Source organism: Rhincodon typus, chromosome 23, assembly GCF_021869965.1.
Source record: "Rhincodon typus isolate 14 chromosome 23, sRhiTyp1.1, whole genome shotgun sequence".
Taxonomy (NCBI): Eukaryota; Metazoa; Chordata; class Chondrichthyes; order Orectolobiformes; family Rhincodontidae; genus Rhincodon; species Rhincodon typus.
The window spans coordinates 18,673,459-18,691,294 of NC_063354.1; the positions used below are offsets into that span (position 1 = coordinate 18,673,459).

General features: G+C 41.5%; 1 protein-coding gene across 1 annotated transcript in view; it reads left to right on the top strand.

The window, feature by feature from the left end:
- LOC109910947 (putative sodium-coupled neutral amino acid transporter 10) overlaps nucleotides 1-17,836 on the top strand; it is an 84,696-nt gene that overhangs the window by 12,404 nt on the left and 54,456 nt on the right. The window contains exons 4-6 of the mRNA XM_048611109.1: nucleotides 10,078-10,171; nucleotides 11,100-11,243; nucleotides 12,985-13,015. Of these exons, the coding sequence (XP_048467066.1) occupies nucleotides 10,078-10,171; nucleotides 11,100-11,243; nucleotides 12,985-13,015 (269 nt within the window). The remainder of the gene's footprint in view (nucleotides 1-10,077; nucleotides 10,172-11,099; nucleotides 11,244-12,984; nucleotides 13,016-17,836) is intronic.

Genomic DNA, 17,836 nt, shown 5'->3' on the forward strand with positions numbered 1-17,836 from the left:
CTCTGACCTTATGGAGGGAAGGTCATTGATGAAGCAGCTGAAGATGATTGGGCCTAGGACACTCCCCTGAGGAACTCGTGCAGAGAGATGTCCTGGAGCTGAGATGACTAACCTCCAACAACCACAACCATCACCCTTTGCGCAGGGTATGACTCCAAACAGTGGAGGGTTTGCCCTCAATTCTTGTTTTGCTAGGCTTCCAAGCTGCATGCTTGGTCGAATGCAGCCTTGATGTCAACGGCTGTCATTCTTACCTCTGTAATTCAGCTCTTTCGTCCATGTTTGAGCCAAGGCTGTAATGAGGTCGGGAGCTGAGTGGACCTGACGGAACCGAAACTGTGCATCATTGAGTTGGCTATTGCTGAGCAGATGCTGCTTGATAACACTGTTAAGACCTATTGGTCATCAGTAACATGATGGAAGAGTATACTGATGGGGCAGTAATTGGCTGGGTTGGATTCTACTTCTTGTGTACAGGACGTACCTGGGCAATTTTTCACATTGTCGGGTAGATGCCAGTGTTGTACCTTTACTAGAAGAGCTTGGCTAGGGGAGCGGCAAGTTCTGGAGAACAAGTCTTCAGTACTATTGTTGGAATATTGTCAGGACCTGGTAGCCTTTGCAGTATCCAGATCCTCCAACCATTTCTTGATGTGACATCAAATAAATCAAATAGGCTGAAGACTGGTATCTGTGATGGTGGGGACCACTAGAGGAGGCCGAGATGGATCATCCACTGGACACTTCTGGCTGAAGATTGGTGTGAGTGCTTCAGCCTTATATTTTCTACTGATGTGTGGGCTGATTAATCATAGAATATTACTGGAGCCGCCGCCTCAAATGAGTTGTTTAAATGTCCACCACCATTCATGACTGGATGTGGCAGGACAGTAGAACTTGGATCTGAACTGTTGGATGTGGGATTGCTTAGCTCTATCTAACGCTTGCTGTTTATGCTGATTAACGTGCAAGTAGCCCTGTTTGGTAGCTTCACCAGGTTGATACCTCGTTTTTTGGTATGCATGGGGCTACTCCTGGTATGCCCTCTTGCAATTTCCATTGAACCAGGTTGATCTCCTTGATGGGTAATGGTTGAGTGGGGGATATGCCAGGCTATGAGATTACAGATTGTGCTGGAGCACACTTCTGTTGATGGCCCACAGCGCCTCTGACCTCTTTGACGTCTGTCCCAATTAGCACAGTAATAGTGCCACACAAACACGATGGACGTTGTCTTCAATATGAAGCAAGACTTCACTTCCACAGGATTGTGTGGTGGTCACTCTTATCAATACTGTTATGGATGGATGCATCTGAGTCAACAGATTGGTGAGGATAAGGTCAAGTATGTTTTTCCCTCTTGTTGGTTTCCTCACCATCTACTGCAGAGCCAGTCTAGCTGCTATATCCTTTAGGACTCGATCAGTGGTGCTGCTGCCTTGAGTAAATTTTGTATCCTTGCCATCCTCAATGCTTCCTCCAAATGATGTTCAACGTGGAGGAGTCCTGACTAATCAGCTGAGGGAGGACCGTACATGGTAACCAGCAAAAGGTTTCCTTGCCCATGTTTAACCTGAAGTCATGAAACCTAATGGGGGCCTGGAGTCAATGTTGAGGGCTGTCAATGCAACTCCCTCCCAACTGCATACTTCTGTTCTGCCACCTCTGCTGGGTCTGTCCTGCTGGTGGGACAGGACATATCCAGAGATGGTGATGGTGGTGTCTGAGACATGATCATACTCACAGAATCATACCTTATAGACAGTGTCAGGCTATTGCTTGACTAGCCTGTTAGACAGCTCTCCCAAAGTAGGCACTAGCCCCCAGCTGTTGGTAAGGAGGATTTTGCACAGTTGGCAGGGCTGCTTCTGCCACCGTCTTTTCTAGTGCCTAGGTCCATCCACTGTCATTTCTTTATTGGGACTTCATAGCAATTGATACAACTGGGTGGCTTGTAGACTTTTTCAGAAGGCAGTTGAGAGTCAACCACATTGTTGTAGGTCTGGAATCACACGTCGGCCACACCAGATAAGGATGGCAGATTTCTTTCCCTGAAGGGCATTAGTGAGCCAGATGGGTTTTTCCGGCAATCAACAATTGTTCCATGATCATCAGTAGGTTCTTAATTCCAGCTTTTTGTTTTATTGAATTCAAATTCCAGATTATTTTTATTGAATTCAAAGTCCGCCATCTGCCATGGCAGGATTTGTATCCAGGTCCCCAGAATATTGAGTTTCTGGATTAATAGTTTAAGGATAGTACCACTAGGCCGCCATCTGCCTTAAAAAAAAAAAAAAAAATCCTTGCGTGCTCCACAGACAAGAAAGAACGAAATAAGTAAATGACATAAGCGTAAGATATTAAGGGCCATAAAATCAAAAGTGCTTCAAACTTCGACTGTTAAGGGTTAACACTTGTATCTTATTAGAACGTTGATCACATTACTGTAGAGGTCGTTTACAATTTAAACTGTAATATTTCAGTCCTGACAACTAATCCATGCAGCCGAATAATTGTGGAGCAATGTTCTTCACTAATTATAGACTTCCTTTCTTCAGTAATTAGAGTGTAATTGACTTGGACTAAAAGGACAGGTCTCTACTGCTTGGCATCTTTTTTGCATCTTCAGTTAAAATACAGCACTCTGAAAATTGAGAGGCTTCCCAAAAAGCTGTGTTTCAAATTGCTCTGTAACTGTTCACTGGCCTGCTTTTACATTGCCACATAAACATACTGCTGCAAAGCTGACTTGAGTGCTTGATTGGTGATTTGACTTTTCTGTGTACTTTCCCTTAATGTTGAAATTATCTCCCGTGGATGACTTCATTTCTGGTTTTGAAGTTGTGCATTATAACTGATGTTTCCAGAGAGGTCCAAGAATTTGAGATTCTCTAAACAGAAGCAGTGACCTTTGGATTATCTAAGTGTGTCACTACTCTTGCCTGTATCCTCAGAGACAGATTTCATTGTTTTAAATAGTTTTTGAGAGGTGGTGGAGTAGTCGTATTGTCACTGGATCAGTAATCTAGAATCCCAGACAAATGTTCTGGCAACATGGGTTCAAATCCTAGCATGGCAAATGGTGAAATTTGAATTCAGTAAAATCTGGAATTCTAAACTAGCCTAATGACGACTATGTGATTGTTGTAGAAACCCAACTCGTTCATTAATGTCCTTTAGGGAAAGAAATCTGCCATTTTGGAGGAAAATCTGAGGGTGAGCAGGACACAGAATATACTCTGGGTGGGGAAATCTCAATGTCTATCAACAAGAGTGGCTGGACAGCATGACTGCTGACCAAATCCGAAAGGATGAACTCCTAAACTGAGTCTGCGGCAGATTGAGCAAACCATCTACTTGACCTTATCCTCCCTAATCTATCTACAAAAAGATTGTCTGTCAGGGACTGCATTGGAGTGACCACTGCACAGTCATTGTGGAATAAAGTCCAGCATTCACATTGAAGAGTTCTTCCATTTAGTTTAAAAAAAAACACACTAGCACCTGGTACATGGGATAGACTTTGAACAAATCTAGCAACTGAAATCTGGATGTCCACGAGGCTCGGCCATCAGAATTGTATTCAACCTAAATCTATAGCCTATGGCCCGGCATATCTCATACCATTACAATCAAGTGGAGAAATCAGCCCGGAATCGATGAAGAATGAAGAAAGGGCAGAAACAGGCATACCTAAAAATGAGCTGTCACTCTGTGGAATCTATAAGACAGGACTATTTTCATGCCAGAAGCAGCATATAATATGCAGGACTAAGCCATTCTACAACCAACTGATCAGATGTACACTGTCATTTCTGCCACATACAGTCATGGTTGGTGATAGACAATTAAAAGAGCTGAAGGCTTTCACAAATATTCCCACCCCCAATAATGGGGGAGCCCAGCACATCAGTGCAAAAGATATGGCTAACATATCTGTATCCATTGTTTCAGCCAGAAGTGCCATATGGATGATGTATTTCAGCTTCCTCGTGAAGTCCCTACCATCACATTGGTCTTCAGACAATTTAATTCACTCTGCATGATATCAGAAACAGCTGAAGAGACAGGATACTGCAAAGACAATGGGCCCTGACTGCATTCTGGTATTAATACTGAAGATTCAATCTCCAGAACCACCTGCACCCTTGGCTAAGCTTCTCCAAAAACCTGGCATCTGCTCAACAATGTGGAAATTATCCTGTCACAAAGAAAAGGACAGAACAAATCTAACCTGGGCAATTACCACCTTATCAGTCTGCAATATGATAGAAAAGGTCATTGACGATACAATCAAGCGGCAGTTGGAAGGAGAAAACCTGCTCAGTTTGGATTTCACCAGGTCGCTTGGCTCCTGACTTCATTACAACCTTGATCCAAAAATGGGTGAAAGAGCTAACCTACAGAATCGAAGTGAGAGTGATTGCCCTTGACATCAAGGCAGCAGTTGACAAAGCATGGTGACAAGAAATCGTAGCAATACTAATGGGAAAACTCTGGTTATGCTTATAAATTCTATCATACCAACATCATTGAAGTAGTTTCTCAGGGCAGTATCCAAGGCCTTTACATCTTCAGCTGCTTCGTCAAAGACCTTGCTTCATCATAAGATTAGAACTGCAGATGTTCATTGATTGCGCAATGTTCAACATACGGTGAGGATGGCATTATCGCTAGACTATTAATCCAGAGACCTAGGTAATGTTTTTGGACCTGGATTCAAATCTTGTCATGATCCTGCAGATGGAATTTCAGTTCAACAAAAATCTGGGAAGAACAGTCTAGTGATGATTGTCGATTGTTAGAAAAATCCATCAAGTTTATTAATGCCCTTTAGCAAAAGAGATCTGTCCTTTTCTGGCATGCATGCATCACCAGACTCAGCAATGTGGCTGACTTTTAACTGCCCTTTGGGCAATTAGGGGTGGGCAATAAATGAGCCCAGCTAGTGATACCTGCATCCCGAGGAATGAATAAATAAACTCTAACTCAGATGTTGAGGCAGTGTGTGTCCATATGTAGCAGGATCTGGACAGTATGCAGGTTGGGCTGATAAGTGACCAGTAGCTACTGTGCCAGGCAATGAATATCTCCTGCAAGAACCATTGTCTTTATTTCTCAATGGCATTGCCATCACTGAACTCCCAACTGTGAACATCCCGAGGCTTACCGTTGATCAGAATCTGAAGTGAAACAGTTAGCAAAAAAACTGTCTACAAGAGCAGATCAGAGGCAAAAAGCTCTCAAGCAATTGACTCATCACCTGTCTCCCTTCTGCCTGTCTACCATCTACAAGGCGCACGTCACAAATGTGGTGGAATGATCTTCACTTTCTTGAATAAATGCAGCTTCAACAACACTGAAGAAGCTTGATGCCATCCAAGGCAAAGCATCCCATTTGGTTGACAGTATATCCACTGCATAGTCAACATTGACACCCTTCACCACTGATGCACAATGATAGCAGTGTTATCATCTAGGAGATATACTGCAGTAACTTGCTGAGGTTTCTCTGACATCATATTCCAAACCTGCGATCTCTACTTCTGAAGGACAAAGGCAACTGGTGCATGGCAGGACCACCACTTGCAAGTTCCTCTTCAAGTTGTGTTCAGTTCTGACTTGGAAGTATATTGCTGTTTCTTCACTGTTGTTCAGTTGAAATCCTGGATCTCCCTTCTTAACAGCAGAATGGGTGTCCTGACACACCAAGTACAGCAGCAGTTTTATAAGAGATCATCACAGCCTTCTGCTGGGCAGTTGGGGATTAGGTTGGCTGCAATGTAACTTTTGCTCTCAGGTGTGCATTTTAGCTTCTGCACAAATTTAGACTCTTGTCTCTTTATCGTCATTTGATAGCTGATCACTCCAGACCATTCAGAATTCATGAGTAGTTTTGAGGTTATGTTGTAAGGTCAGCTGTGTGAATTTTCTGTTTTGCAGCATCTGCAGTTAAAATGCTCCCTAGCTAGTTTTGAATTCCTGGGCAGCTCCTTTGTTTAACTTTAAAGGTTGTGCCATAACTTTGAAAAGCTACATCATTTAAGGGGCCAATTTTGATTTAAATTGGTACTGTCCACATTGACGTGATTGACCTGTACAGTTACGAAATTGTTTTAGATCTCAATCATTTGTGTACTAGCATTTAAAAGAATGTAAGGAATTATAATGCTAATTATAAAATAGAAACTGTGATCAATAACTGCTAATGAAATGTAGGTAACCATTGTAAAGCTGAAATATTTTTATTTAATCATTTTATCTTGTTACTTTCCCTGTTTTTCTCCTTGATTCTGTTTGTTGCTTTAATTTGTTCATTCTTTTCATGGCCCTGTGCTGTTTGTTCTTGCCCTCTTGTTTTTGCACAAGACTTACCTTCCATTAATATCCATTAATCTTCGTGCAGTGTTATCTTCTACCTGTTGAGCATATTTTGACTAAGAAACCTGCATTACAAAATAAGGAGACATCAAATTTTGAAACCACCTTCTCTACCCTTTACATGTTGGAACTTGCTGCAAGTCCAACTAGTAAATTTGGATGTCTGTGGATTGTGATAGTAAAATAACTTGTGAAACAATTCCTATTTATTCCAAGTGTATGTGACCCATCAGTCCAGGAGTGTCTATGCCCAACCATTTTCAGCCATTTCATCAATGACCTTTCTTCCTCCACAAGGTCATTCACTGATGATTGCACAATGTCCAGCACCATTTGCAGTTATTCCAATATGAAGGTAGTCTGTGGTCAAATGACGCAAGACCTGGACAACACTTGGGCTTATAAGTGGCTAGTAGCATTTGTGTTACACAAGTTGCAATCATGATCATTTCAAACAAGAGAAAATCTGATTATCTCCTTGAAATTCAATGGCATGAATACTACTGAACATCCCACTATCAGCAACCATAAGTTACTATTGAGCAGAAACGTGGAGTTGCACCAGTCACAGTAATATGATAGTTACAAGAGCAAGTTAGATGCTAGAAATTTCTGCGGTGAGCACTTGTATCTCCGATGCCTGTCCACCATCTACAAGACAAGACAGGAGTGCGATGGAATATTCTCCACTTGCCTAGATGGATGAAGTTCCAAGAATGCTTGAAGATCAAACCATTCAAGACAAAGCATTCTGTTTGATTGGTACCTCCATCCGCCACCTTCAAGATTCACTCCCTCTCCATCACCACCACATTTGTGCATCATGCAGTAGACACTATACGGCAACGTAGCAAACTTTCTTCAATAGCAGCTTCCATGTTTATGATTTTGACCACTTAGAGGGACAAAGGCAGCAGATGCATGGGAACACTAGCATTTTTAAGTTGCTGTTCAAGGTCATACCACCCTGACTTGGAACTACATCACAATGCCTTTGTTTTCACTGAGTCAGAATCTTGGACACTCTTCCTAACAGTGCGGTGAGTGCACTTATGCTCCAAAAATTTGTTCAAGAAGGCAGCTCACCACCATCTCCAGGGCAGTTAAGAATATGCAATAACGGTTGCCATAGAAGCGATGTCTGAACCCATGAACAAATGTTTTTTTAAAAAAAAAGTCACCCAGTGCCAGGACATCAGATCCAGAGCTCTTCAGGATAAAGTCCTAACCGAGTCACTTCGGTTGCTTCATCAATGATCTTCCCTGTATAATAAGATCTAAAGTGGGATATTTGCTGATGATTGAGTGATGTTCAGTCAAAAAAAAAACACCTGACTGGGACAAATAAAACAGTGGGGAAGGGTGTAAACTGGGCAAGCATGTATGATGTATGATACACCAACTAAAACTAAAGAATATTGTGGCTACAGGAAGGATCAGAGGAAGTTAACCAAACCCCGTTTCCTACCTATGCCAAAACTAATGGAACTATGAGGTATTAGTTAAAGTGGTGATGAATTGAGAATGAATAAATATCATAGGAATTACTGAAACTTGATTAAAGCAGAGATGTGTGGGGAACGACCCACTTTGCTGTGCTAAATTTCATGGTGCATTGAGAAGGTTAGAGAAGGGTAAGAACATAAGAAATAGAAGCAGGACCGAACATTCAGCCCTCGAGCCTGCCCAGGCACTCTGAGACCTTGGCTAATCTGCCCCAGGCTCACCTTTTTTTTTTTCATGACATCACCTCAGCCCTCCTTTCCATGATAACTCAAATCTACCTACCATCTCTTTAAATACTTTGTGATCTAGTATCCACAGCTGTCTGGGGTAGAGAATTCCAAACATTCATATGCTCTGAAAGAAGACATAATGTTATATCTCGGTTTTAAATAACACTTACAGAATGAAGGGACAGTGTTTTCTAGTTCAAGATCCCCACCCATGAGTTGACATATCTCAACATCTATCTTATCAAGTCCTTTCAGAACTTGTACATTTCGATTAGAGCACTTGGCGTCATTAGATTCATACAACACGGAACAGACCCTTCGGTCCAACTCGTCCTTGCCCACCAGATGTCCCAATCTGACCTAGTCCCATTTGCCAGTATTTGGCCCATATCCCTCTCAACCCTACCTATTCTCGTACCCATCCAGATGCCTTTTAATTGTTGTAATTGTACCTGCCTCTACTACTTCCTCTGGCAGTTCATTCCATACATGCACCACCCTGTGAATGAAAAAGATTACCCCTCAGATCCTTTTTAAATCTTTAACGTCTTACCTTAAACTTATGCCGTCTAATTTTGGACTCCCTACCCGAGGAAAAAGATCTTGGCTATTCAGCCTATCCATGCCCCTCATGATTTTATAAAACTCTAAGTCACCCCTCAGCTTCTGTACCAGGGGGAAAGGCCCCAACCTATTCAGCCTCTTCCTATGACAAACTGTCCAGTCCTGGCAACATCCTTAAAGCTTTTCAGCAGCCTCCAGTTTAACAACATCCTTCTTTATAGAAGGGCGACCAGAATTGTACACGGTATTCTAAAAGTGGCCTCACCAATGTCCTGTACAGCTGCAACATGATGCTCCAACTCCTATACTCAACGTTCTGACCAACGAAAGTGAGCATGCCAAACGCTGCCTTCACCACCTTGTCTACCTGCGACTCCACTCTCAAGGAATTATGCACCTGCACCCTTATGTTTTTGTCTGGCAACTCTCCCCAGGATTCCTTGATCCAAACTCTCATGAATAAAGGCTGAAGCTGTTCAGAAGCTCTGGATAACTCAAACCTTTCATTCAGGAATCGGCTTAGTAAATTCCTTTTGATCTGCCTTCAGTGCTGTTACATTCTTTCTTGAATGCGGGGACCAAAACTGCATGCATTACTCCAGGCGCAGTTCACCAAGGCTTCACTTGTTACAAGATTTCCCTATTTTTAAATTCTCACCTCATAGTAATAAAGGCCAAAATTTCACTGTTGCTGTACCTGCATGCTAATTTTGTTTCATGCATAAGGCAACACAGATCCCTCTGCTGTCTCCATTTAAATAATTGACTGCCTTTTGATTCTTGCTAGCAAAGTGCATGAGCTCATACTTTCCAACATTAAACTCCATCCGCCCAAGGTTTGTAGTACGTAATGCCAGTAAACCTGTATGCCTTTGTTAAAGATTACTTTGCTTTGCACATATCTTGAAAAAAATCTTAGCCACCTTGATAGTGAGTTTTCACAGGTTAATCAGTAACTGAATACAGTCTACTTAGTCAAAGTCATACAGCACGGAAACAGACTCTTTGGTCCAGTTCATCCATGTTGACCAGGTATCCTAAATTGAACTTGTCCCATTTGCCTGCTTTTGGCCCATAGCCCTGTAAACCCTATTTGATGTCTGAATGCAAGTACTTTCCTCCAAAGGTCTCTAGATTGTGACCAAGGGTATGAGCTAAGTGATATCCTTTATTTTTGTATTTTTCCAGTTATCTAATTTTAGTGTTGAAGGTTTCTGCTGTCATTCCACCTGAAATAATCTTTAAAACCCTGCAGATGGAAGACAAAACTTAAGATCAGACCTTAAGGTCTGTGTGATTTTTATATCATACGAGGTGGTGCTTGCTGTGGTTTGGGGTAGATAAGGGTTAAGTTTTATTTCAGGCTATTAATTATGGACTTCTGTTTACTTTCTAGCTTGATTGGTTTGATGTTGGGTACCTGTATTGCTTTTTACGTCGTTATTGCTGATTTAGGATCCAATTTCTTTGCTCAATTGCTTGGACTTCAAGTAAGTGAATTTTGCATACAGCATAAATTGAGATCAAAAAAGTTTACTTTCAAGAGTGGCACACAACTGCAATTATCTAGTTGTACTATCTCAGCCAAATAAAATATGCTACATTTTACATCATCTAGTTATACCAAACAATTAGCTAATAGGAATGCTATCCATTTATTGGAATGGGGTGGAGGGGAGCTTCCTGAAATGGCTCAATAATATATGAAGTCTGAGTTATGCAGATCATAAACTTGGGAAAACTTGATCTGTACCTCATGTTTTTGTCATTTTGATTTCAACTCTTCAGCTGCGCTATAATTAAAGGATGCTAAAATCATGCATATAAATGAACCGCAAGACCTTTGTGGCGATATTGTCATGTTGGGGTGCAAATATCCATCAAAAAATGAGTTTCATTCTGAATGCTTGTGAAGTCAGTTAAGTCCCTCAAGCGAATGACAGCTTTGTATCTCATTCCCTGATTTCTATCGTGTTCTGGTATTCCTTTGAATTTTCTGACAGTAATAATCTTTTATGATGACCTTACAATGACCTGTCTCAGACTGCTGTTATTATATTTTTGATGCTGCCTATAACTGATGTTGTTATTATTGTACTCTCTTTAGCAAATCTGAATTTTTTATAGAAAAAAGTAAACGAAGAATAATAGACTACAATTTTAATTTTGGGTTTCAGCTGACAACCATAAACCCTTCAAGATTCATGTGGTTTGGTTCTGACCTTGTTTTAACACTGATTAAATTACAATATTATTACTCCAATGATTTGTATTTTTAGGTATATTGCATTTTTAGTTCATGTAATCTGTTTACTGCAGGGCCATACCTTGTCATAAGAAATGAACTTGTGCTGTAACCTGTTGGCACAATGGGATTCTAACATTTTTGAACTTTTACTACCTTTTTTTCTTATTTAGGTAACACCAGGATTTCGAGTGTTCTTGCTATTTGCAGTCTCTGTATTTATAGTGCTGCCACTGAGTTTGCAAAGGAACATGATGGCCTCGATCCAGTCCTTCAGTGCTATGGCTCTCATATTCTACACACTCTTCATGTTTGTTGTGAGTACCCTATTTTTTTTACATTCAACTGCCAATTCTCAAGTCTTTCATTTCTCATTTCCTCTGGTTGTAGCAGGTTTTAAGCATCAATGTAACTATATTTTCTTAAAATGTGGCAGTAATTGGAACTTTGTCTTCACAAGAAATGCTGTGTACTACCAATTTCTAGAATTAAATCTATAAATATGTTCTTTAAAATAGGATAACATTGAATGTGAAATTAATAAATGTGTTTATGTATTTAAGAATAAAAAAGAACTAAATTGGTGTATATATATTAGCAAAGTACAAAGTTGTCTTATAATGATTGTTTGCAAAATGTTTGACCATCTCAAATCAAAAACAATTCTGAATGAAATTTTTAAAGTGTAAAATTAAAACTTTATGATACTTCCATATATTGTTAAATCGACATTAAATTTTTGAAGGCTGATCACAATGGAATCGATTACTTAATTATTTTTATAGGTAGCTAAGCTAATTTTTAGGAGATCACTTAATTTAGAATTCAGTGTTCCTCTAGTCATTTAATCTCATCAAAAAAAATTAGAAGAAATTAAATCAAATTGCAAATTAAATCAAAAGTGCACATAAAAACCAGGTTTATGTATTGGGTTTTATTTCAGGTTTGCAGTATCTATAGTTTTCCCTTTTTAATTTTACTTCTGTTAATGGCCATGCACAAAGCACAAATAAAACAGATTAAAATTTAGTAAATATTTAATGTTAATTTCTCCAACAAAATGCTGTAGTAACATATTCTGAGTAACCATAACATTTGTTGGATAACTTAGCTTTAAAGTAAATGTATGTCGAGATATATTGTTACAGTTGTATTGTTGTGTGAATATGTTCTGGGTTAGAGACAGTTGAGGGACATATTGCAGTGATTGGCACAGTGGAACCTTTATAATGCTGTACTGTAGACATAGTAAAATAATATGTTGTTTGTCATCTACTCATTCATGTGAGAATAATAAATGGTACTTTTTTTTTCAATGTTCATAATGTTATCTGCAGGTAATCATTTTGTATGATGTTTAGTACACAAGATCATAAGCTGCTTTAGTTGTCAATCCAGATCTGGTCATTTGCTGAAAGTTTGTACGAAGTGCAGTGATTACTGGACTTTTTTTCAGTTTTTGTAAAATGTAAGTGTTTCACTTTTAAAAGCAAAAATAAACACATAATGAGGTACATTAACTTTAACTTTAGCAATTTAAGTTCGACCTTACTTCTAATTCTGAGCAGAGAAACTAATTGCATAATGAAAATAATTTTCAATGTCATTTTGGACATGTATTGTTTCCGTCCCTCCTTGAAAGACAGTGATTGCCTCAGGAGCATGTGTTATCATTTGGGTTCAGTAGTACTAAAGAAGATACAAATGGAGATTCAGATGTTAGAACATATGACATGAGAATTAGGAAAAAGGGAAGGACATTTATCTCCTGAAACCTGCACCATTAATTTACAAGCCTAGGGCTGATCTGCCCTAGGTCTCACTCCTCTTTCATGCTAGCTCTTCATAGCTTTCAATTCCCCTATTTATTTCAAAGATCTGTCTACCGGTTTCATCCTGTCAATGATCAAGGCTCCATAACTTTCTGGGGTAGAGAATTCCAGATATTCATTTACTCTTTGAGAAAAGAAATTCCTTTGTGTCTCAATTCTGTAACTGTGACCACTAACGTGAGATGCCCCACTAATGGAAATATTTCCTAAACTGCTACCCTGTCAGGTCTCCTCAAAATCTTGTTTCAATAAGATCAGCCTCCATTCTTCTAAACTTGGATGAACAAAGGTCTGAGATAGTAGGAACTGCAGATGCTAGAGAATCTGAGATAACAAGATGTAGAGCTGGATGAACACAGCAGGCCGAGCAGGAAAGCTGACGTTTCGGGCCTCGACCCTCCTTCAGAAATGGGGGAGGGGAAGGGGGTTCTGAAATAAATAGGGAGAGATGGAGGCGGAGAGAAGATGGATAAAGGAGAAGATAGGTGAAGAGGAGACAGACGGGTCAAAGAGGCGAGGATGGAGCCAGTAAAAGTGAGTGTAGGTGGGGAGTTAGGGAGGGGATAGGTCAGTCCAGGGAGGACGGTCAGGTCAAGGGGGTGGGATTAGGCTAGTAGGTAGGAGATGGAGGTGAGGCTTGAGGTGGGAGGAGGGGATAGGTGGGAGGAAGGACAGGTTAGGGAGGTGGGGACAAGCTGGGGCTGGGTTTTCGGATGCGATAGGGGGCAGGAAGATTTTGAAATTTGTGAAGTCCACATTGATACCATTGGGCTGCAGGGTTCCCAAGCGAAATATGAGGTGCTGTTCCTGCAACCTTCGGGTGGCATCGTTGTGGCACTGCAGGAGGGGATGGACATGTTGTCTGCGGAATGGGAGGGGCAGTTGTTTAGTGCGAACTGAGCGTAGGTGTTCCGCAAAGCGGTTCCTAAGCCTCCGCTTGGTTTCCCTGATTGTAGAGGAGGCCACAACGGGAACAGCAGATACAGTATACCACATTAGCAGATGTGCAGGTAAACGTCTGCTTGATGTGGAAAGTCTTCTTGGGGCCTGGGATGGGGGTGAGGGGGGAGGTGTAGGGGTAGGGGTAGGTGTAGCACTTCCTGCAGGTGCAGGGAAAAGTGCTGGGTGTGGTGGGGCTGGAGGGGAGTGTGGAATGGACAAGGGAGTCACGGAGAGAGTGGTCCCTCTGGAAAGCAGATAAGGGTGGTGAGGGAAAAATGTCTTTGGTGTGGGGTCGGATTGCAGATGGCGGAAGTGTCGGAGGATGATGCGTTGGATCCGGAGGTTGGTGGGGTGGTACGTGAGGACGAGGGGGATTCTGTTTTGGTTGTTATTTGCGGGGAGGGGGTGTGAGGGATGAGTTGCGGGAAATGCGGAGACACCGGTCGAGGGCGATATCGACCACTGAGGGGGGTGGAAGTTGCGGTCCTTGAAAAACGAGGACATCTGAGATGTTCGGGAGTGGAATGCCTCATCCTGGGGGCAGAGGCGAAGGAATTGGAAATAGGGGATGGTTTTTTTTTTTGCAGGAAGGTGGGTGGGAGGAGGTGTATTTTAGGTAGCTGTGGGAGTCGGTGGGCTTGAAATGGATATCCGTTTCCAGGTGGTTGCCAGAGATGGAAACGGAGGTCCAGGAAGGAGAGAGAGGTATCAGAGATGGTCCAGGTGAACTTAAGGTTGGGGTGGAAGGTGTTTGTGAAGTGGATGATCCTGGGCCTCCTGCAGTGCCACAACGATGCCACCCAAAGGTTGCAGGAACAGCACCTCCTATTTCGCTTGGGAACCCTGCAGCCCAATGGTATCAATGTGGACTTCACAAGCTTCGAAATCTCCCCTCCCCCAACCGCATCCCAAAACCAGTCCAGCTTGTCCCTGCCTCCCTCACCTGTCCTTCCTCCCACTTCAAGCCCCACCCCCATCTCCTACCTACTAGCCTAATCCCGCCCCCTTGACCTGTCCGTCCTCCCTGGACTGACCTATCCCCTCCCTAACTTCCCACCTACACTCTCTCCTTTACTGGCTCCATCCCCACCTCTTTGACCTGTCTGTCTCCTCTCCACCTATCTTCTCCTTTATCCATCTTCTATCTGCCTCTCTCCCTATTTATTTCAGAACCCCCTTCCCCTCCCCTATTTCTGAAGAAGGGTCTAGGCCCGAAACGTCAGCTTTCCTGCTCCTCTGATGCTGTTTGGCCTGCTGTGTTCATCCAGCTCTACACCTTGTTATCTTGAACAAAGGTCTGGCCTGTTTAACTGTTGTTGATACATGAACCCCTTCTTCCCAGAAATCAACCACGTGAGCATCTGATGGAGCTACCTCCAAGCCAGTGTATTCTTTTTTCAATACAGGAGCCAAAACTGTACACAGTAATCCATGTTGTAGCATTTCTTTATTTTTAACTCTAAGCCCCTAGCAAGAAATGTTAGAATTCCAATTATTGTCTTAATTACAGTTGCACTTGCATGTTAACATTGTATTTTGTGCACAAAAACATCCACGTCCTTTTGTGCCGTACTTTTCTCGGAGTTTAAGATTAAATCATAACCAGCCTTTTGATTTATTCTCCCAAAGTACATGACCTCGCAATTTGCTGCCTAATTTCCTTCATGCTTAGCAAATCTACTGGAATGTTGTTTTTATTTTTTTGAAGACGTAACTAGTAAAATACATAAGGGAGAACCAGTGGATGCTGTATATTTGGATTTGCAGAAGGTTTGTGATAAGAGTACTCTGGTTAGTGGGCAAAATTACAGAATGGGGGGTAATATATTGTCATGAATCAAGAATTGGTTGACACATGAGAAATAGAATGGGAATAAATTAGTCATTTTTGCAGTAGTGGACAGTGACTAGTAGAGTGCTGCAAGGATCGGTGCTTGGGCCTCTTACTGATGATGGATATAAGTAACTTGGATGAGAAAACCAAATGCAACATTTCCAAGTTTGCTGATGACATGAAACTTGAGCGGGATTGAGAATTGGGAGGAGGATGCAACATGGTTTCAAGGTGATTTAGACAAGTTGAATGAGTGGGTAATTACATGGCAGATGCAGTACGATGTGGCTAAATGTTAAGTTATATATTTTGTATGAAAAGCAGAAAGGAAGACTATTGTGTAAGTGGTGATACATTGGGAAGTATGGATGGAAGTCCTTGTACACCAGTCAATGAAAGTAGGTAGGCAGGTGCGGCAAATGATATGCTGGCCTTCATTGCAAGAGAATTTGAATTCCGAACTAGGCATGTCTTACTGCAGTTATACAAGGCATTAGTGAGACCACACCTGGAGCATTGCGTGCAGTGTTGGTCTCCTTACCTAAGAGTTATATACTTAGCCAAAGAAAGAATATAGCTGAGGTTAACTAGAGTGCTAGCAGCACCATTGTATGAAGAGAGTGGTTTGACTGGGCTAACTTCACTAGAGTTTAGAAGGATAAAATAGAATTGATTGAAATGTATAAAATAGTAACAGGCTGGACAGACATGCAGGAAGGACGGTTGGGGAGTCTAGAGCTAGGGGACACAGTCTCAAGGTTTAGTACTGAGATGAAGAAAACTTTCTTCACTCAAAGGGTAGCGAATCTGTACCACAGAAGGCTGTGAAGGCCAAGTCATTGAATCTATTTAAGAAAGACGCGTTTAATAGATTTTAAAGGCATCTTGGACTATGGGGAGAAAGTGGGAATATGGAAATATTGAGCTGTAAGATCAACCATGATCGTTCTGAATGGTGCAACAGGCTTAAAAGGCTGAATAGCCAGCAGCAGCTCCTAGTTTCCAAGTTCGTGTTTCCAACTTTAAACATAATTTGTCAACCTCGTGCTTGCTTAACCAGTCTGGATCCCCATGCAAATTCCTTTTGCCTTCATCATAGCCTGTCTTCCCACTACTGTTTGTATTGTCAGCAAATTTAGATACATTATATTCTACCCCCTCCTCCAAGTCATTAACATAGATAGTAAATAATTGAGACAATAGGACCGATCCTTGGGGTACTTCACCAGTTACATATTTCTAACCTGAAAAAGAACTATTAATCCTGACTTTGTCTTCTGTGTATTAACCAATCCTCAGTCCATGCTAATACAATGCCTATCCTGTGCGATAACCTTAACAAATGCCTCTTGGAAATTCGCCTCCCTTAGCATCTTGCTTATCTGATATCTTTGGGACGTTTTCAGTGTCCTCCACCATTAAGACTGCAGAATATTGGTTTAAACCAATCTGCCATTTCCCTGTTGCTGTTATCAAATCCCCAGTAACGTCCACCAAGGGTCTCTCTCTCTTTACGTTTTTTAAATATACCAACAAAATTTTGATTGGATATTTCTCCTTGACTGCTTTTGTTAACCCTGGTTGGTTCGTTCTTCTTATTGAATACTACCTTTTTTTGACTGGAACAAATTTTTGTTGAGCATTACGAAAAACCTGCAGAAATGTCTGCCACTGGTCATCCACTGCCCTTCCCCTTAGTCTATTTTCCCAGCCTAGTTTAGATAATTCTTCTTTCATACCACTGTAATTGTCCTTGTGTAGATTGATGAAACTGGTTTCAGATCTGAATTGCTCTTGGTCAAGCTGAATTTGACACTGTACCATGTCGTGGTGGGTACTCCTTGAGGATCCTTAATTACAAGATCTCTGACCAATATTACCTCGCTACACATTGTTGGATGTAACACTGTACAACCTACCAGGCAACAAACCAATGTACTGCTCGAAGAAACAATCCCCTTGCTCTCTACAAATTCTTCTTTCGTGTTACTGTAGCCCACCTGATTTTGTCCAGTCTATGCAGATTAAATTACCCATGACCATGTGTAGTGGCAATCTTACATGCCTCCATTATTTACTGATTTTAAACTTTGTCCTACAATGAGGCAACCCTTGAGGGGCATATAGATGACTGCCATCCATGATTTATTCCCCCCCCCCACCCCCACAACGTCCTCTCATCCCCTTCCCGATCCCCTCCCCTCCTCCAACTCCCCCACACTACAACTACAATATTTAAACTGCCTAGCCATCTCTAATCTGCTTAATTAATTAAATTGGATGTTAAAATTTTTTAAGTAAA